This window comes from Mauremys mutica, chromosome 11 (assembly GCF_020497125.1).
Source record: "Mauremys mutica isolate MM-2020 ecotype Southern chromosome 11, ASM2049712v1, whole genome shotgun sequence".
Classification (NCBI taxonomy): domain Eukaryota; kingdom Metazoa; phylum Chordata; order Testudines; family Geoemydidae; genus Mauremys; species Mauremys mutica.
This window is the reverse complement of record NC_059082.1, coordinates 86,034,340-86,056,412: the sequence shown is the minus strand read 5'-3', so window position 1 is coordinate 86,056,412 and position 22,073 is coordinate 86,034,340. Positions and strand designations below refer to the sequence as shown.

Sequence of the window (22,073 nt, the reverse complement as noted above, 5' to 3'; positions counted from 1 at the left end):
CCTGGCTGCAGGGGCTATAGGCAAGGTACCTAGGGTGAAGCAGGGCTGGGGAAAGGCAGAGGAGCTGGGGAGCTCCAGCCTGGAAAGCCCCAGGCTGTGGCCTAGCAGAGGGCTAACTGGTACTGGGGGTTGCAGAGGGCAGCCCAGGGGGTAGGCCAAGGCAGCAGGCCCAAACCCCTTTGCCTGTGATGAGTAGGCTGATACTGCAGTCTGCCCCAGAGCGTGGGGCTAGACAATGACTGGCAGTAGCCAATACTGAGGCAAGGTGGGGATAGAGGGTGGGGGTTCCCCAAGAAGAGGAGACCCTAAGAGAAAAGGGGTTACTGCCAGGGGGCAGCACCCCCATGTAAAAGGGCACCGGGTCCAGGGAGGGACACAGGGGCCTGAAGACAGGCGGATCACCGGCCTCCAGAGGGCGCTCCAGCGCTGGACAGAGCTAATTCCCGGAGTCACCAGCAGGAGGCGCTGCAGGGGTGAGTCCTGACCCGTCTACACTACATTTAACCAATCAGCTGTCTACCTTGTTTTTCTGGTAGTATGGTGTACCTCTTATCTTTCTGTTCTAAACACCTGCATCTGAAATACCAAGAGTGTGATGGCACCTCCTAGGTTTGTACTAGGATACAACAAGCCTATATCTTATCCTCTTCCTTTGAGACATTCCAGTACTGGTCTGTGAGAGTAACTCTCTACCTGCTATGTTAAAAAAAATCATAGCAAAGTGGTCAGGATCAGGACAGACAAGATATGAGGTACACCATACTATCAGAAAAACAAGGCAGAAAGTTGTTTGGTTAAATGTAGTTTGTGATGATGTACATGATACAGATAGAGTATAAAAAGTATAGACTTATACAGGTAACTATATATACATATGCGTGTGTATACACACATGCACGCTAGCCACCATATATTGGTCATTTCCTTGTGTGAAATGTTTAAAAACACACTACAATACACCACACAGACCCTGTCATTGCATGGAAGATTGTTTCTAAAAAAACTTTTAGAAATTAAATCCCCAAATGGTGGACATTTCCCAATATGTTATCTCAGTATCATAGTAGTCATCAGCAAAAGCCAGCTTAATGCTAATTATACAGTTTTAAAAGATACCAAAACAAGACTTCAGGAAGTTTAATACCCTGTGTTTTCAGTAATAATCTACCATCATTAATTGCACCAAAATACCTGCCTCTCCCTCACATTTTAATTTAAGTCACTGCCATGGGAGATGAATCCTAGCACATATAAATCAGAAAAGATATGAGGTTTTTCTGGACAGTCAGAAGGATATACTGTTTTGTTTCTTTTCTTCAGAAACACAGAAGAAATAATTAAGCTCCCTTTCCTACATTTTAAACAGGAGAGAAAATTGGCTTTATTCAAAACAAACTACCAGTTTTAAATTTACAGTGTATGAGCTGATCCACCTAAGCAGAAGTTTAGAGTCAGAATTGTTTTATGACAACCAACAAAACTATATCTAGACTATAGTATAATCACATGCAGTGTTCAAAGTTGATGACAGTTTAACTTAAATTCAGGAGATTTACATTTCAGGGAACTACTTTTTGTTGAGTAGTTCACTGGGATACAGGATCAGAGATATGAACAATTGCATACCTTGTCTACTATCTGCAGATAATACTTTTGCTGTTCCAAAGTCTGTTATTTGAATGTGCATCTCTTCATTTAGCAAAATGTTCTCTGGCTTAAGGTCCCTGAAAAAGGTGGAGTCTCAAATTTAAAATTAAACACATGAAAACTAGATATCACATTTCACTTCTGAAGCTACCAATAGCCTTAAAAATGAGTTCTGCAGGTCATAGCACTGTATATACAAACCTCTGTACATATAATTAATCCATCAAGAAACCACAGAAATTCTGTAAATACTATTGTGGCAATTTTTATTTGACCTGGGGGAATCAACATTCAGAGTGGGGACAGCAGATTTCATAAAGCCCACTAATTTATCCAATCCTTCTCAAAGTTAAAAGGAGTTAATCATAAAATGGAGGTCAGCATGCATCTCATTTGTTCAACAAAATCCACCAAAGAGTAGGACAATTGTAAACCTTACATTTAAAGAACATATGACAGACTGATATGGTAATACGGACATGAAATTTACACTATTTGACTATAATACAAATCACCACTAAATCTGAAATATCAAGGGACCAAGAGTGATCATCCCACAAAACTGCATGAATGGGACAGAGATGAAAACTATACTAAGGCCATAATTGTGCAAAGACTTATGCACATGCTTAACTTAAAAAACAAGACCATGTCAATGTGTAATCACAACTGGAGGCCTGCAGAAGTCAACCAACCAACACTTAGCTGCAGCAGGATGCTGTAGTTAGACTTACTAAGTGGTTCTACTTAACAGTAAACATGAAAAATAGCATTGTAGGGTTTCACATTTCTTGTGTCATTGTTGTATCAAAATTTCCCCAGTTTACAAGTGGTTTTTTTTGTTTGTTTTAAACAAACAAACAAAAAGACACCACACCACCTTTCTTCCAAGTGCTAGCTCTGAAAACTCAGACTGAGATCTGAAAGTCAAGCTCGGATCTTTCTGGCTCGTGCTTCATCAGTAAAAACTTTGCAAGTCCAATGCTGCTTTCAGTAACCCTTGTGCAACATGATTTTCCTCAGATCATGCCAGTTACATCTGTGCAACAAAATGATTTTTAATGGCAGATTTCAACCAAGAGCAGAATTTGAAGTCTATTATTTGCTCGGGTGGCAATGCAGCTGAATAATTCTGTTAATGATGCATAAATCAGAAGGTAGTCCGGTTCATTCTCCCACAGCCATTTCAGCTCTGCAGAGCTGACAGCAGTGAAAACTGATTGAATACATACAGGAAACAGATTGGCTGAAAAGTAAGGTTACTTATGTTACACTAATTCAAGTTCTTTGAGATGTCTTTGTCCATACAGATCCCACCATTCGTGTGTACCTCTCCATGCATGCAAGTCCAGAATCTTTTAGCCAGCAGTGGCCAGTGGAGGATGTGCATGTGCCCTGCACACCCTAATGCCCGTCTTTTCCCCACTCACAAGAGCATAAAGGGTGGAGTAGTCCCAACTACCACTCAGTTCCTTCATTCATATTGATATCTAGGACGACGACTGTATTAGTGGGGAAGGAAGGTGGGTCATGGGATCCATATGGACAAAAGCATCTTGAAGAAGTTACTCACCTTGTGCAATAATGATGGTCTTCAAGATGTGTCCCCCTATGGTGCTCCACCATAGGTGTGTGCGCGTCCCTGCACTGCTGATCGGAGGACACTGCTACTGAAGTTCATTAGTCCTGAACATGCACTGTCTCTCCTTGTGCTGTGCCACGAGGCTTGTCAGCATGCACGGGCTAACCCCCGTCAGTTCCTTCTCTACTGCAGAGTTATAGACAAGAACTCCAAAGTAGAGGGGAGGAGAGGTCAGTTGTGGAGCGCCTATAGGGGCATACATCTCAAAGAACCATCGTTACTGCATCTAAGAGGGCCCCCTTTGCTCCTGCCTCTGCTCTGTTCCAAAAACCACTCAGTGCAGTTTATTTACAGGGTGCAATTCCCACCACCTTCTCAACACATACAGCTTGGGGGTTTCAGTCTGAAGGACTTTCCAGCCTCTACAGCCAGGAGAGAAGAGCTACCACTCTCTGGTTTCCCCCTTTTTGTCTTCCCCCGGCTTCCTTCCTCTGAGGCTTTTATGGAGCCCTGGGCTAATTAGGCTGGCAGCCATTCCCCCTTTGTCAATCAGGTTCAGGTTTCTCTAGCCAGCTTCAATTTACCTCCCTTAATTGGAACTGGTGTGACAGAGGGCTGGCTCAGGTGTTCCTGCCCAGCATCCTGTCACACTGCACAAGGTAACTTCCTCTTTTGCTTCGAGTAGTGTCTCTATGGGTGCTCTACTGTCAGTGACTCCCAAGCAGCATCCCTCCTGAAGGGCTGGGACTTTGGAGCAGGTCAGTTACAGAGGACAGTACTGTGGAGCCAAAGATGGCACTGGAGGTGGAATCCCCAGTAACTGCATAGCATTCTGCGAAAGTGTGGACTGACGTCCATGTTACCACTCTACAGATCTAAGAGATAGAGACATTCTTAAAGAAGGTGATGAAAGAAGAGATTGACTTGCTGGAGTGTGTATGAACAGTCTGGAGGGGTCATGTTGCAAACTTGGTAACACTGTCTGATGCAATTTGAGACTCACTTGGAGAGCCTTTGGGCTGATGTTGCGGAGAGCGCAGATATTTCTGTAATGGAGAGGAAAAGCCTAGGGGACTTCTTGAAGGCCTATGTCCTATCCAGGTAGAAGGCCAGGGTTCTCCTGACATCTAGAGCATGTAATATAGCCTCCCTCTTGTCTTGGTGAGGCTTGAGGTAGAAGATTGGAAGGTGAATTAATTGATTCATGTGAAACAGAGAGGTTACCTTTGGGATGAATTTTGGATGTGGCGTGAGCATAACCATGTCCAGAAAAATCACCGTGTAGGGGCGCTAAGCCATCAGAGCCGCTCTCTGTCCTATTCTCTTGGCTGAGGTAATCGCCATCAGGAAGGCCACTTTCATTGACAGGTGCATCAACAAACAGATGGCCATGGGTTCAAAGGGAGGCCTAGTCAGTTCTTTCAGCACCAGGTTTAGGTGCCAAGTAGGGATAGGAAGTCAAAGTTGTGGGAAGAAGTTTACTATATCTCCGAGGAACCTTTTAGTAGTTAGGTCTGACAGGACTGAGTAGCCCTCTACAGGTTGGCAGAAAGCTGTTATAGCCACTAGGTGACTCCTAAGAGAGCTTAGATATAGTCCCAACCATTTTAGGGTCAAAGCATAGTCTAGGAGAGTTGTGAATGTTGGGGAGATTTATTAGGACATGCGCTAAATCCGAAACCTGGACCATTTCTGCAGGTAAGTATGTCATGTCGAGGACTTCCTATTGCGTAATAGTACCTCTTGTACCTCCCTTGAACAGGAGCTTTCTAGGTGTTGGAACCAAGCAGAAGCCAGGCCTTGATGCAGAGAATCCCCAAGTTTGGATGCTGGGTACATCCTCCATTCTGCAAGAGGAGGTGCGGGATGGCCAGAAGAGGAATCAGCGGGCATGTCACAAGCTGTGCCAGGTAAGGGTACCTGGTCTGTCTCGGCAAAGTAGGAGTAATCAAAATGACAAGCTCCGTCCCCTTTTATTTTCAGCAGGACCTTCAACGGTAGGGAAAATGGAGGAAAGGCATAGAGAAAGTCCTTGCTCTCCTCCTCCCCTGGACCATTGCCCAGGGAGTGCTGTCCCATCCCGGAGCAGTAGCATGGACATTTCTTGTTCAGGCGAGTAGTGAAAAGGTCAGATGCTGGGGGACACCATCCACAGAATAGGTTATGAAGCACTGTCAGATGTATCTCCCACTCATGGTCATGTGGGAATTTGCAACCGAGAGATTGTCTGCTATTGAGTTTTGTTCACCTGGGAGGTAAGCCACAGACAGTGTAATGTTGTGGGAGATGCATCATTACTTCTGTGCATAGGGAGGTGTAGCAGGGTGGTTACCCCGCTCCTGCCCTGAAGGGCTTAAAACAGCCCTGGGGAAAGGTTGTGGCTGGGAGCTGCTAAGCTGGGCTGATTGGGAAGTGGCTGCAGCTGTGGCCATGCCCCAGTCAGGCCCAGCTGGCACCTATAAGAGGCTGTGGGCCAGAAGCCCAGGGGTCTCTCTCTGCCTTTAGAGGGAGAAAGGCCTGGCTGCTAGGAAGTGTACCTGGGTACCTAAGGTGGAGCAGGGCTGGGGGAAGGCAAGAGGAGCTGGGGAGCTCTGGCCTGGAAACCCCCCAGGCTGCAGGCCTAGGGTAAGGCCAATTGGTTCCTGGGGTTGCAAAGGGGCAGCCCACGGGTAGGCAGGAGCAGCAGGTCCAAACCCCTTTGCCTGTGATGAGTGGCTGATACACTGCAGTCTGCCCCAGTGAATGGGGGCTAAGTGATGACTGGCAGTAGCCAAGACTGAGGTGAGGTGGGGATAGAGGGTTGGGGGTTCCCCAGGGAGGGGAGACCCAGATTGGTGGGATACTGCCAGGGGGCAGCACCCCAGTTAAAGGGGCACTGGGGTCCAGGGAGGGACACAGGGGCCAGAGGACAGGCGGATCACCGGCTTGCAGAGGGCGCTCCGGAGCTGGAACGAGCTAGTTCCTGGAAGTCACCAGCAGGAGGCACCACAGGGGTAAGTCTGCACATCTACAGGAAGGTGACTGATGATGTACATATAGGCTATGTTGTCTGTTAGGATCTTTGTGTGTGATACTGTGATGGAAATGGGCACAGGCGTTCCTGACTGCTCTTAGCTTGAGGAAATTGATGTGAAGCGACCACTTGCCTTGTGTCATGAGGCCATTTAGATGTGCACTCTATCCTATGAGTGATGCATCAGTGGTGAGGAGCAATGGCACTGATGTTTGCCAGAAGGGGACCCCTTTGCAAATGTTGGCTGAGTCCTTCTACCAGTATGAGGAGTTTTTGATCCTGGTGGATGGTGACAGGGATTTGTCCAGCCTGTTCTTGTTTGGTCTGTAAACCAAGCTGAACCACATTTGGAGGCATCTGTGAAGCATGGCATGTGGTATTACCGCCATGCATGCTGCCATATGCCTCAAGAGTTGGAGACAGAGTCTGGCTGGTATTTGTGGGCTGTTTTGAACGGTGTCTATGAGAGTGACTAAGGATAGGAACCTGTGGTGAGGTAAGAGGGCTTTGGCCTGTAACAAATCAAGGTCGGCCCCTCTGAATTTCAGGTGTTACAGTGGAGTGATGGTTGACTTAGGTGTTGATCTGTAGACCCAGTTCGGTAAACAAGTGTATTGTAGCTTCAGTGACTTGGTGAGCCTCTTGCAGAGATTGGCAATTGTCCAGTTAAGGGTAGATCATTATCCCTTGAGAACGTAAACAAGCAAGGTTAACCAGTGAGTGTCTATGCTGACAAGGGTAAAGTCTCTGGGGTTGGGTAGAAGACTGGACTGCAGTCTGAGAACCGATGTCAGGAAGGATCAGGAGCTGAGGAGTCAGCTGGAGTGAAAATGAACAACATCTGAAACCAAAACTGACAAGCCCAAGTAGGGGCTATTAGCATTTTTGAGCTTTCTCCAGACATTTTCCTGAGCACTATGGGGATTAACGGGACAGGTGGAAAAGTGTGCAACAGTTATTGATCCCACTGCTAAAGATCCTGGACTCATTCCTCTCCAGGAGCAAAATATAGGTAATTTCTTGGTGAACCTATCTGCTATAAATATCAACAACAGAACCCCTACCGCCCCAGTCCTGAAACAGAAGACTCAGAACTGAGATTTTTAGCTCCCATTTGTTGGAGATGGAGACTTTCCAGATGAGGAAATCAGCTAAATCATTTTAAATTCCTGAAAAACGAAGAGTTGGATATGATGATAAATGCACCATTCCCATAAGAGGATTGCTTCCTGATAGACAGGATGATCTTGCACCCCAAGGACCTGTTTATACAATACATCACCATCATATTGTCCATCAGGATTTAGATGGTGGAGTTCTGAAGCATGGGCAGGAATATTTTGCAAACTAGATGAATGGGCCATCTACTCTAATGCATTTATATGTAAATGCAACTCCTCTTGGGACCATCAATCCCTGCTTAGATGCATCTCTTACAATAGTCTTTTGCGGGAAGGGTTGATGGAATGGGGACTCTGACAGACCTGAAGGGGGTCTTTATCCACCAATGCAGAGACTCCAGAATTTTCAAGGTCACATGCATTGGCAGTTCCAGTGTGTGTCTGACTGATAAACAGATGAACCTGTAGAAACATCAAATCTAAAAAGGAATGCCAACCTTTTTTTTCCTTTAAGAAAAATGGAAGTAGAACCCCTTGGCACAGGCACCATCTTGATCACACATCAGTGAAGATGACTACCTATTTCAACCAGCAGTAGTTTGTTGTGACAAGGGTCCCTGAAAGGGGAATTGGCATAGACTGAAATTAGACAAAGTACTCATGTTGAATCATGTCTAAAACTGACTAGTCAATTGCAATGTTCCCTCTAATTTTTTCCATTCATGTGCGGAATGAATTTTGTTCTGTACACAAATTATCAAGGTAATGTGCGGATGTGCGGCGCCACCAGTAGAAACAAAAAGCTTAGATATAATAAATATATTTTTAAAAAGTTGCCATTGGGATAATTTCTTCAGCCAGAACAGGTTAGGCATTTTAGAACTCACTACTCAAAGAACTAAATTTAAGCATAAGAGAAATAAAAATTATGAAATATAGACGAATCAAAAAATTCAAACAGCATGTTGGAAGAATAAAACTACAGAGAATATATGTGCATTGCAGGAAATATCAAGAAGTAACACCACCACCACAAGTATGTGTTGGGAGGTGAGTGTGAAAGAGTATGTGTGAGACAGACACTCTCACACTGCACGTGTGTGTGTGTCTGAGAGATGCGCTGCCTCTTTAAGTACATTCACAGCCTAGCAAGACTCCCCAGAGGACAGCAGCTGCCCTGGGGAATCCTTCAGGTAATCAATATTGCTAACTCTCACGCTATATGGTGCTTTTCCTTAAAGCCCTAGTGTGTATACACAGGCACAGAAGTATGTATAACAGCATGCCCTTGAGTTGTGGGAGAAGTGGAGTGGCTTCCTCCCATGCTGACTAGTCAGGGGACTAAAACTATCTGTACGCCCAAAGTGTGGCGTCCTGGCTGACAGCTCTGACATGGAGCAGTGCACCGATAGAGAAGTCAGGCCATTGCCCCAGTCCTGGGCAACACGGATCCAGGATGGAAGAACACATCTCCCAGACCGCATTCCTCACTGAAACTCCCACCCTCTTTCCCCCACCCTTATTCTACAGAGGACCCAGCCCTCTCTCTCTCTCCCCACAGAGGCAGCTCCTCTGTGAAAGGTACTGTTACTTTAGTGTTTACATATCAATTTACAGTGTTATGTCTCTATATTCACAATGGAAAAAGACAAACTCAGGGATTGTTTCAATTAAAGCGCAGTATTTCAGATGGCAAAATGCAGCCCAAATGGTGGAGATTCACTAAAATCCTGAGCGCTACGGTTTCTTTTCAGCCCTATGACTTGCTGCTGTATGTTGCCCTTTTAAGTAGATTGGCACTCAAAGCAGACACAGCAGCAAGCAGCCACCAGCAGGCTCCCTCAGTCCCACTCCTGAGCCCTGTCGCTCCCCGCTGCCCTGGCTCGGCAGAGATGGGGTACGGGGGGGGGGGGAAGAGGGACACCCTGACATCAGCACCCTCCTTCCCCCTCACACTGCAAAGCAAGTGGGAGGCTCCCGGGAGCAGCAGCAGCAGCGTGACAGTGGGCAGAAGCACACCTGAAGTGCGCAGCACTGGATAGTTTGTTGGGCAGCCGCCTGGCCATGCAGCTTAGAGGGAACTTAGGGAAGGGCTCCTCTCTCTCAGATAAGAAGGCTCTTACAAGCATCCCAAAGGTCTCTGATAACAGTGAGGGCACCTCAGGCCTTTGTCTAGACAAAGATAGTGGCTCAGACTCTGCTTCCTCTTCTGGAAAGGACACAGAGCTCTAGAGAATGGAGGCCCTCTTGAGTCCTTCAGGTATGAAGTGCCTCATCTGTACTTAAGCTGAAAAGGTCTGGACCTTCAAAAGCTAAGTCCCTGATCATAGTTTGGACTTCTAACAGTGATCTGTGGATAGTTAATACCACCGTAGCTATAGCCCTAGCTGCAGGATCAGAATCATCTAATGATGCTTGAAGAGCTGTCTTTGGCATGAAGTGCACCCTCCTATGGCCACATTACTTAGTTCTTTCTTAATATCATGCAGGAGTTTTTTGTTCATTTGCATAACCCTGTTCTTCTGGAGAAAATTGTACTTGGCCAACAAAGCTTGATAATTGCTTATCTGCATCTGAAGGCTAGCTGAATTTACTTTCCTAACAAGCAGGTCCATTTTCTTGGGGTCTTTCTCCCTGGGAGTCAACTTGGGGGGGGGGGCACATTGCTTGGATATTTGTGGGTACTTGTAACCCTAAGAGACAGTGGGATTAGATGTGCAAAGAAATATTCAAACCTTTTGGGAAGTATTTGACATTTATGATCTGCTTTCTTAGATGTTGCCACAATTGAGGCAGGGGTTTGCCACAGTTCTTTAGCAGCAGCGAGTACTACCTTATTGAATGGCATGGCCAAATGGTCCAGAGATTGAGAATCCTCTTGAACCATCCCAAGAGAAATTTCTAAAAAGCCTTGGCCTTCCCCTTAAGCAAGTCTTGAAAAGCACTGAAATCTATCGTAGCAGATGATGACAGAACAAATGCTTCATCCAGAGATTAAGAGGATACTGCAAGCAGAAAGAGCTGAAAGTTATATTCCTCCAAAGGCTCCCCTTCATCCTCTCCAAAATGAGGAACCTGTTCAACCTCTTGCATGATAGGTTGATCTGCAGAATGTACAGGCTTGGATGGTTCCTTATGAAGGGACTGATTCCTTCACCTTAACGTAGAAGAGTCAGGACCTGGAAATTGCTGCGGGTTCAATCCTGGCCAGTAAGGTCACAACTATGTCCCATAATGATAAGGCCTGGAATACCAAAGTAGTGGAAACAATGGCATTTGAGTCCTGTCAGAAGATGAAACTTTCTCTTCAGAGGTCCCCTCTTCACCTCCCTTTCCAGGATCATATCTGGAGAATGAGGATAAAACAGAGAAGTACTCCTACTGTCACAAGAGGAGTCAGAATAGTAGAACTTCTCCATAGAATCCCTGTATCTCTTAAGAGACAGCCATTGGTACCAGTGATGAAGGTCAAAGGGATATCTTCATGTCTAGTACCTTTGGTTCCAGTACAGAAACTAGCTTCGAACACATAGAAAGCAGAGAAAAGTCCGTTAGAGGAGAATCCAGTTCTGGAGTGATCATTAAGTCCACCGGAGCTATAAAAGGACACTGCAAAATAATAGGGACTGGTACCAAAGTAATCAGCACCAAGCTTGCTGGTACTGAAGTGGTTGACACAGCTGTAAGCACAGTTCCAAGGAAATCAGTGATAGATGGCTCTGCAGCCAATAGTACTAATGAGCTGGTAGGGACAGTAGAAGATTGCTAGTGTGATTGTGAGGTAGAGAAACAAACCCTTAAAAGGGTCTGGTGGTATACTGTGCCAGTTTGATTTTAAGGAAATCAACTTGGAAGCCTCAGCATAATATAATTTGGATTTTTTTTCTTTGTTGGTATTGGAGACTTTGACCAACACAAGGTGTGTCTGCCTTCAGCAGGTGGGATTTTTCTGACTGACCTAGGAAGGAAAAAGGATAATCCCAGAATGTTTCAGAGCAGCATGAGGTTTTAGGGGCTTGTCTTCACTGAAGACTTAACTTGAGCTCAGCCATGATTTCTTCCCACAGCACTCTTCAAGTGCACACAGCCACACACTTCTATCAGTGCTACACAGCATAATAGCCACCATTCCCTGAGCTACAGAGCAGACAAAGAGGTAGGTTTTAATGTGTATTGTTATCTTGAGGTAACTGCAGTGCAGTTGTGCAGTCACAACAGTTGGGACACAATGGTCCTCCAATCCCTTCCCATAAACCCCCAACTGGAAGTAGACTATCAATCTGCCTCTGCTCAGCATCCATCTTGCAGTTCGCCTGCTGGCAATTTCTCCAGCTTCGCACATTTCTAGTGTTTCATACAACACAACAATGCCCATTAATAAGCCCTTGTACCAGTGTATAACCATCAGAGTGGGCAGACAAGTTGTCTTACAACATCTGTGAATGCAAACAGAGGCACAGTAAATTGTGGTGCTATAAGTCCTCGGATAAGTACCCAGACAGCTTTATTGCTTGGTGCAACCACATACAGTACCAGTATGGATGCAGGTGATGACAACATTGTAATGTGGTCATGCTATTCTGGGTTAGGCTATCACTGGTTAACTTACTCAGTAATTGCTTACTCCCATGCTTAGCATGCAGTGAAGGCACAGCCTTGGATGCAGAAGACCTGTTAACACCTAGAGTGGTTTCCCTGGTAGCTAGGAAACTGATAGACAATGGCTTTAATGGAATAGCATTCTCTAGAGAGGGAGCTTCAGAGTCTGACATGTTCCTTGTAAATTTCTCTGTGAAGAAAACTTTCAGAAAGGCATCAAACTCTTTGAGTATGCTTTGAAAATGACATGCAAATTGCATACTTGTCAGTTATGTGAGATTCCCTCAAGCAGAATAAACATTTTGCATGAGCATCGCTTGCAGGCATGGGTGAGTCACAAGCTAGGCAGATTTTAAAATCTGGGGACCAAGACTCAGCCATGTGTGAATCATGGTATCAAGGGAAAAACAAAAAAAGTTATTTGTGTGTGTGTTTGGGGGGAGGGCGGGGTTCTTTTGGCCAATAGGCTCTAACAACTTGAACTTTTAGAACTATTGAGAATAATCTTTACTACTACTATCTGTGATATAGCAGGGAAGCAGAAGGATTCTGTGTTGCTCCAACTCACTGCCTTGGCAGGGAGAAGGAAACCGAGTGGTACTTGGGGCTGTTCTGCCCTTTATACACTCAGGGTGGGGCACAGACTTCTATTGTCACTGATGGTTAAAAGATTCCAGACTCTCACGCAAGGGGTGCGGACGCTTACAATGGAACCCATGTGGACAAAAGCTCAAAGAACAGAAGGTGCCATTTCTACAGAGTTACTTTTCAAAGTAGAACCACTTTAAGATGTCTGGTTATTTACTGTCATATTTCTTAGGGTTCAAGAAAATCCCAAGAGAGTTCTAAGCATTTTAATAGAATATGGTTTCCTAAATAAATCAACTATACAATGATTGTGACATCAGCAGAAACTTGATCTCACAACCCAGTACTGAGCTGCCCATAACTAATACCTTCATAACATTCTAAACTTAAGACTTCTACAAGCAATTCTCCTACAATGCCAGATTTCTAATAAAGCCCTACTAAAAGAAATACATAAATGAAGGTAAATTTATACACATTTTAAAAAAACTCTTGTGATTACATAAAAGACAAAGAAAACAATACAGGAAACAGTGCCCCTCTTCCCTGTAAGTAATTAAAATATTAAATAGCATTGTTTTTTGACCTTTGCGGAATCTCCCATACATTACTGGCAGGGAAACTAAACTCCTGAACTCTTTTATAATCTTTCTTCTATCCTAGTGTTTCATGGACACCTTCTCCCTGTCAGAATGCATGGACCAATTTCCTCCCCCTGCCCATTCACAACTATTTCTATGCAAAAATATTAGAAAATGTATTTTTAGTTGTTGTTTTTTTTAAACATAACTGGAAACAAGAAGAGCCAGCATCACATGATCAGACATCTCTCCAGAGACCCTGAGCAAGTGTTCCAGGAACCACCATTTGGGAACCTTTGGAATAGATGACCTAATAGGTCTCGTCTCAATTTTAGATTCTATGGTACAATCTCCACTCCCAATCGCCCCTGCCCATTTGGCTATTGTGTCAAATAGGGGTACAATCTACTTATAGTTAGCAAACCAATTTTGTATACATGACAGAATATTCTCATCCAAACAACAAGATTGTAATTCTTCTTTGGGGCTCTTTAGAGACCCAATTAAAAGCTTTTAGAAAGGTTAAACATTTCCCTATAACAACCAAAATTAGTTTTAAAAAGGGACTCAAGATAAATATTAACTGCACCCTTAGCTGTGTTGTCATCACCACTTTAGATTATCTAAACTAGACTTTAAGGGTATGTCTACACAGCAAAGAAAAACCAACGGCTGGCCTATGCCAGCCAACTCGGGCTCGTGGGTCTCGGGCTGCAAGGCTGCCTCATTGCTGTGTAGACTTCTGGGTTCGAGCTGGAGCCCGGGCACTAGAACCCTGTGTGGGTGTGTCACTCTGTCTGTGTCTGTCCCCCAAGCTCGGGCTCCAGCTCGAGCCTAGAAGTCTACACAGCAATCAAACAGCCCCACAGCCTGAACCCTGCAAACCTGAGTTGGCTGGCACTGGCCAGTCGTGGGTGTCCAGTTGCTGTGTAGACACACCCTAAATAGTCTTTTCACCATTTCTGCTCTTTGTCCAAACTGAGTAGAAATGTAAAATGTAAAAAATGGACTAAGTCAGTTTTACTTTTGTTTATATAGTCTCCTACACACTGTTATTTACAAGCAGAGCCACACTCAGGACTGTTTTTTAAATCCTACTCCCACCCTGCAATATCCACTCCCATTCCCACATTGTTTCTTGCATTTGTATCCCACTCCCACCCACAAAAACCTTAGATCCCGCAAGACAGAGATTCCCCCGTGTGTTTTCTCTCTCTCATATATTATATAAAAAAATGGAATTCAGACAATTTTTACCACTAAAGGAATAAAACTAATGTTGCTTAAATCATGTAAAAACATACTTTAACTCCTGTTATGGAAATCAAACCTCTTTCTATCCCTTGCTTAAATTTAAGTATTATAACCTTTATTTAAAAAAAGAAAAACTTGCTTTACATCACTGAAATCCTATTTATGACAAACTGACAACAGATTTAGTGTTTTCCCGCAAATTGTCACAATATGGTTTTTTTGCCCACCCAATCCTCCCTGCAACAAAGTACATTTTACCAATCCTGCTATTATAGCAGCAGGTCCTGCAGGACCCATAGAATCTCAGTCCCACTGCAGGGCTCTATTCACAAGCACTAGTGTTATGATTCAAAATCAAACAGCAGAGGAATATTTATACTCACAAAAAAATTGTTTTTTACAAAAACTACATGTTTAATCATATTTAAACTATATCACAAGTGAGCTTTACCAAAAAAAAACAAACCTACTCTTATCACATACCATTGCAAATATGTTGGTCCCAATTAAGTACCTTACCTGTGAATTATTCCCTTTCCATGCAAGTACTCTAATGCTGATACAATTTCAGCAGTATAAAACCTGGTACAGGTCTCATCAAATGAGCCAATTTTGCGAATGTATTTTAGAAGCTCTCCATTTTTGGCATAGCTAAGTCCAAAATCTGAACATAAAGTTAAGGATTATCATTAGGACATTTTAAAACATCAAACTCAAACTTATTTTTGAGGACTATAATAAAAATAAGATTGAATGAGAACTATGGAAGGAATATAGAGCCTAATTCCAAAACTGTGTTAGTACTAATTCAAGCCAACATTTTCTGACACTACTCTCCATTTTTATAGCACACAATTATGGTAATTTAGATGCTTAAATGCTCTGTTTTGAGACATAGTTAATGACATGTCTAAATCATTTAAATAACTGGATTAAAACTTCACCTACAGCTATTAGCTCCTGCAAAAATAGAGACCCAGTTATGGCCAGGCTGAAAATTTGCCTTAAGAGTCATACCATCTGACTGCCATTTGGAGAGTTATACAAAATGCACTAGTTTCAGTCCAGTTTGTAGTGAGCAGGTGTCCACATTACAAAAAGAGACTACTACATCCTGCCTATTGTTGGTAGCCTCAGCAAGTACCGTATATCATGAAGGATAAAATGAGCCCTGGAAGGAGACTAGATCTATCCTTTCCACCCCTAGAAAGCACCACTACAGAGCAGAGGGAAGTTTGCCATAGCCTGGTATTGTAACTATTCTATGAATAAAAAGGGACCTCAGACTCCAGCACTCTGAAGACAGAATACTTACCAACATAAAATTAACTTGAAATAAACAAACCTTTAAGAATGGTTGGAGAGAGATGACATGGGGAATAAAGACTACACGTTCCTGTTGGGACACAGGATCTCCTCTTCACACTGTAACCAATGACCAGTCAGGTCTCTTGCACAGTAATTCTAAGAACTTCTACTAAAAGGCCCAAGCAGAACCTCTTCAATGCCTTATCCCCATTATTCAGATTACTCTACAAGCCATTTTAGATGAGAGAAGCTTAACAACTCTGATGATTTAATGGACAGAAATTACTGAATATAAGAAAGGAACATGGCCAAGCCTTTTTTTTAAATTCAGTTTTTGTTTTACCGCCTGTATCAAAAGTAAAATATTGTAAGAAAACAAATTTTAAATAAATCAACTTAAACACAATCTTTTCTCCTACTAATTTTGACACTGCTAATACAGTTAATACTGAGTTTTCCCTGTTCATCTCTTATAAAGTACAGATATATTCAGTTTAATTTTTTAATTTGTATTATAGCATTAATGATGTTAGTAGAGTTCAGGATAGAGTTGCCAGGTGCCCAGTTTTCGACCAGAAAGTCAGGTTGAAAAGGAGAATGGGCAGTGTCCAGTCAGATGTACTGACCAGACCCAAAAGTCCAGTTAATGTGGGGGAGGAGTGTCATCAACTCACGCCTGCCCCGGCATAGCCAGGGCTGCCTCCTACCTGCAGGCAGGCTTCACATCAGACTGCAGCGGCTCCTGTCCCAGTCCTGGACCTGGTTGGGGGATTGAGGTGGTGATGATCCAGCCAGGAGAGGGAGATTGCGGGGCCTTGGGAGAAGAGGCAGAGTAGGGGATGGGATGGGGGGGGGGGGGGAAAGGAGGGGAAGAGGTAGAGCAGGGAGTGGGGCCTCAGAGTCCGGTTTTCAGTCAATAGGAAGTTGGCAACCCTACACGTTTGGTATTTCTGTTCTGCCTCTTGGTAGTTTTGCAGCAGAACACAATATGGTAGCTCCTATATAAAAAAAAAGTGACTACAAAAATAGTTTCTTGGAAAAACACTACTGGCTTAAAAATATTTAAAAATGTATCGTTTCTGCCATGTGGTGGTAATTTAAAGGGACATGAAATTTTGGGTGTAGGCTATATTACTAGGTCTATTTAAACTGGCATGTACAAATAGTGTTACGTAAACTTATGAGACCTCCTGTTTGAAAATACTTGACATATTTGTGGTTTAATATCTACTCAAGAATTCAAGTAGCTATTTCAATAATGACTAGATGCTAAAGAGTTTATCACACCAAAGAAAGTGCTACTCAGTTTCTTTCCATGTTTTTCTTATTCCAGTAAAGATCTATAGGTTTTAATGAAATAATTCACTTGCTACTTTCAAACACTTCGTAATAAATATTTAATTCAAAAGGATACACAGCTTTTCATCATCCTGAAATGTGAAGTAGAGTTTCACAAAGAAAGGGTGATCCAGACGGGACATTACATCTCTCTCTCTGGTCACATAGGGGACCTTATTTTCTTTTATGATATGACGTTTTTCTAGAATTTTAACTTGAAGACGAAGAAGAAGAACAATGAAAATGCAGAGGACTTCAGCCCAAACAAGGCGTCTTGTAAACTAAGTAGTTTTGCAAACTGACTGGTTAGATAACATTGACACTCTAAAAAATGCCAAACTTCCCTGATTAATAGTTGCTCCCACTCTTCCCTCATTAGTGGGGAAGGAGGTAACAGAATAATTTAAAGTGAATATAGGTAAAGACACCAATTTCAATGTTATGCCTAAAACATTTAGCTTGAAGGAATCATTACTTACTGGCATATTCTCTGGAAGTTGCCAATTCTCGGGCCAAGACAACCTGGTTTAGGGGGAAAAAACCCACAATGTAACTGGTTCATTAAAAAGATATACAAGGATGCCAACTTGGTCTTCATTCCCAGTCACAGTTTGAATTTTGTATTAACCTCAATCCCTATGCCAATAGATGTTTAATGAACCCCTTGCCATATACATTCCACATCATCGCTCTAAATCAGCAAATCAATTAAGCATGTTCTTAAGTCCCATTGAAGTCAAGGTATTTAAAGTTCAGTACACGCTTAAGTCTTTTGCTGAACGAGGGCCTCTAACACCACCGGGTAATCAATAAACTAGATTTTATTCTCCTCTTCAGGGTTACAACATAATATGCTACACTAAATCACTGATGATCTTTCTACAAGAAGACATGCATCTCTGCTGTGTGTTTCAGGCAAATTTAGCAAAAATATTTCCTGAAGTTATTTTTCTTTTTATGTGCTTTAAAATAAATAAATAAATAAAATGCTGCCATTGTATGTTTCCATGTCCTGCATAGTGTCCTTGAGCATTTTAATCAATTTATCAATAAGATTAAGAGTTAGAAGCAGCAGAAAGGCTTTCAAATGTAGCCTACAATTTGACAAGATAAAACAGTTCACTGATGAAAAAGGGTGGAAGAGTTCCAAACAGCAGTGGTGAAAGGGGTTAGGGGGCTGGGGGGAGAAGAGGCTTTTCAAGACAATGGTTCCAAATTTTTGAAAAGAAAAAAAAGTTTCAGAAGGAATGTGTTAGTGGAATGCAAGTGAATTTACAGTCTGTATGGAATAAGAGGGAGGGGGATAGCTCAGTGGTTTGAACATTGGCCTACTCAACCCAGGGTTGTGAGTTCAATCCTTGAGGGGGCCACTTAGGGATCTGGGGCAAAAATCAGTACTTGGTCCTGCTAGTGAAGGCAAGGGGCTGGACTTGATGACCTTTCAAGGTTCCTTCCAGTTCTAGGATATAAATAATATATGGAGATATACCTATTATTATTATAGAAGTTTCATAATAGGGGAATTTTGATCAGATACACACACAAAACAACAGCTGCACGCATAGTGTCTCCTTGCCTGAATACAAGCAAGAATGTCTCTACTACATCAGATTATCTAGAATGTTCCAGTAACCAGTTTTCATATTAGGTTTCTAACAATGCATTAGGAGGAATAAGCGCTATACCTAGTTCTCACATAATCTACACCAAATTATTTTCTATTGTCATACCATGCTTGTTTATATGCCAATTTTTTTAAGTTACAGTAGAATACTCCAACATCTTAATAGCATGTATTTGAAATAAATTAAGTGAAAGTATTATACTTTAAGGCTAATGGTCTTACACCCCCTGAATAGGTTTATGTAAACAGAGTTACACTGCTCCAGAAGTGGGCATTTTGTTGGAAGTTTACTTCTCAATAAAAACTATAGGAGGGTTGTTCACTTTTCTATTTTCTGAGTGTAAGAGGTCTGAAGTTGACAGAAGCAGATCAATGAGAAGTCAGATTAGAAACAGTCAAGGCTTAAAAATTATGCATTTATAATAAATTTTTTTCAAACATATAACAATCTTTAAAACATATAGGCCTCAGGCTACAATATTTATTATCAGATTTGGTCAGAAAGAGGGATGTTTTGTTTCTTTTTTTGCAAAATTTCTTCCCCTACCCCAGCTCTATCATAATTTCAACATTTTTGAAATCTACTAAACTAGCTCTTTTCAAGATATGTTCTTAATATTTAAATAACATGCCCAGATGTATCGAGCTAGCATTTTGGGGAATGGATATATTTATATTTGTGTTAGAATAGTCAAGTTAGCCAATAGTCAAGAAACAATATAAAACATAAGCCTCAATCTTGCAAAAATGTACTTTAATAACTTTACACATGTGAATAGTCCCACTGAGATCACTGGAACTACTCACATGCATAAATGCTTGCAAAATTGGGGATTTACATCAACTTCTCAATCTCTGCATTGTAGCCAATTCCACCTTTTAACAAAAATTCCACCTTGATAACAAAAATATGAGAAGTTTACAATGACTGAGATAAGCCAACAGATTCCCATAAATCAAAACAATTTAAAAAACAAACACTTGAGCTACTGTGTAGCCAAATTGACACTTACATGCTTATAGTAATATTAGATCTATATAATGAAAAAGCCACTTAAATGGAACTTTAACACTGCTTTGTTAAAGTCACTGGAAAACATGTCACAAAGCTAAGGTCCCAACTGCAACAGTAATTCTGCCACATTGCACTTCCTATACATTTTACTACAAGTCAGTCAGTAATACCGTATTGTCCCGAGTATAGGCCGCACTTTTTTCCCCTAATGTAAGTCTTTAAACTAGGGGTGCGGCCTACAATCGGGACAATATGCCACGGCGGGGAGCCCAGAGCCCTTTAAATCCCAGCCGCGGCCGGGAATCAGAGGGCTCTGGGCTGCCGGCAGCCGCGGGGAGCCCAGAGCCCTTTAAATCCCAGCCGCGGCCGGGAATCAGAGGGCTCTGGGCTGCCGGCAGCCGCGGGGAGCCCAGAGCCCTTTAAATCCCAGAGCGGCAAAGCAGGGAAAAAAAAATAAAAAACACAACGCGGCTAGAGTGGGGGGTGGGGAGGGGGACGACAAAAAACGGCACGGCTGAAACTGCAAAGCGGGGGGAAAAAACCAACAACAAAAAACCTCGGTGCGGCCGGAGCAGTAAAGCGGCGGGAGGGGGGTGGGGGGGGACAAAAACAAAAACAGTGCAGCTGAAGCGGCAAAGCAGGTGAAAAAAACAAACAAACCGGCAGCACGGCCGGAGTGGTAAAGCAGGGGGGAGAAAAAAAACAACCACGGCTGGAGCGGCAAAGGGGGGTACGAGGGGGACAACAGCGCAGCTGGCAAAGCAGGGGAAAAAACAAAACAAAAAACCCTACAGGGCCGCCGGACCCAGGGTGCAGGGGGGACTCCCTGTGCTACAGAGTGCGCGCCTGGTCTAGTGGGGGGGAGGGAGAGGGAGGCGGCCAGGGGGAGCGGGCAGGGGGAGAGAGAAGGGGGGCGGCCAGCGCTTCAGCGGGGAGCTCACCCCACGGCCCCGATTGCCGTGCTGACTTCCGGGAGGGCTCCGCGCTGCTCCGGTCGGCAGGGAGGGAAGGATGTGGGCTGCCCTGCGGAGTTTGCTGCAGGGTGCTCCCCTCCGCACCCTACAGGGCGGCCAGAGCAGCAAACAAAACAAAAAAAAAAGCGTCCGTGCCGCCCTAGGATTGGGCGGAATGCCGCCCCCTAGAATCTGCCGCCCCAAGCACCAGCTTGCTCAGCTGGTGCCTGCAGCCGGCCCTGGCTGGAGAAGCCCACAAGTTACCGGTATGATGTCCCTGTGAGGCATCCGTAGCTCCCCATGCTGACTTTGGAGATTACGTCCCTGTGAGGCATCCGTAGCTCCCCATGCTGACTTGGGAGCATTACGTCCCGTTGAGGTATCCATAGCTCTGCACGCTGACTTGGGAGCCGAGGGCGTTTGTTTACTTTTACCGGTATTATCTCGGGAGGATACGGTATATGGTGAGGAGGGGGTTGTGTGATGAAGAAGGGGGCTGAGGGGAGGTTGTTAATAGGGTGAGTAGTGGGCACTGTGTGAGGGAGAGGGAGAGACAGGCTGAGAGAATAAGGAGGTGGCTAAGAGGGTAAGGAAGGGCCGTGTAAAGGAGAGGGGGCTAAGAGGGTGAGGGGGCTGAGAGTTGAGGATGAGGTTGTTTTTTTTTTGTACAGGGGCTAACTTAAAATACCAATATGGCTGATCATGTGGAGATTCGAAATTCAACCAGCCAAGGGAAAAGGCGAAGTTACGATTCAAACTTTTATCTTAAAGTCTTAAAATACGCTGAACAAGCAAGCAATAGGGAAGCTGTCAGAAAATACGACGTAGATGAGAAAAATGTACGTAGATGGAAGCTGATGCAGAAGAAACTAGAAAACTCGGCTTCTACGAGGAAATCGTTCAGAGGGCCTAAGAAAGGCAGGTATTGTGAAGTTGATGCAGCAGTGCTTCCCTTCATTCAAGAGCAAAGAAAAAATGGAATGCCTGTCACCCGAAAAATCATACAATTGAAGGCATTAGAAATTGCCAGTGAATTAAAAATTCCCCAGGCATGAATTTAAAGCAAGCCTTGGATGGTGCCGTAGATTTATGCTCAGAAATGGCCTCTCTCTAAGACGCAGGACAACACTTGCACAAAGACTACCTGTTAACTTCAATGAAAAGCTGCTTGCATTCCAACGGTATGTCATAGAGCTCAGGAAAAAGCACAACTATCCATTGAGCCAAATTGGAAATGCTGATGACACTCCCGTTTTCTTTGATATGCCAAGTAATACAACCGTGGATCAAAAAGGAGCAAAATCCATTCTTATGAGAACCACAGGCAATGAAAATTTACGTATCACAGCAATGTTAACTGTTACAGCTGATGGTCATAAGCTGACACCTTATGTGATACTTAAAAGGAAAACTATGCCAAAGGGAAGTCTTCCAAGAGGCTTAATTGTCA

At 43.6% G+C, this 22,073-nt stretch overlaps 1 protein-coding gene across 6 annotated transcripts in view; it reads right to left on the bottom strand.

The window, feature by feature from the left end:
* PDPK1 (3-phosphoinositide dependent protein kinase 1) overlaps positions 1 to 22,073 on the bottom strand; it is a 133,967-nt gene that overhangs the window by 69,982 nt on the left and 41,912 nt on the right. For all 6 annotated transcript variants that reach the window (XM_044979211.1, XM_044979208.1, XM_044979209.1 and 3 more), the window contains exons 3-6: positions 17,511 to 17,553; positions 17,108 to 17,245; positions 14,905 to 15,049; positions 1,627 to 1,724 (exon numbers count right to left, since the gene is read on the bottom strand). In XM_044979211.1, coding sequence (XP_044835146.1) covers positions 1,627 to 1,724; positions 14,905 to 15,049; positions 17,108 to 17,245; positions 17,511 to 17,553 — 424 coding nt within the window. The remainder of the gene's footprint in view (positions 1 to 1,626; positions 1,725 to 14,904; positions 15,050 to 17,107; positions 17,246 to 17,510; positions 17,554 to 22,073) is intronic.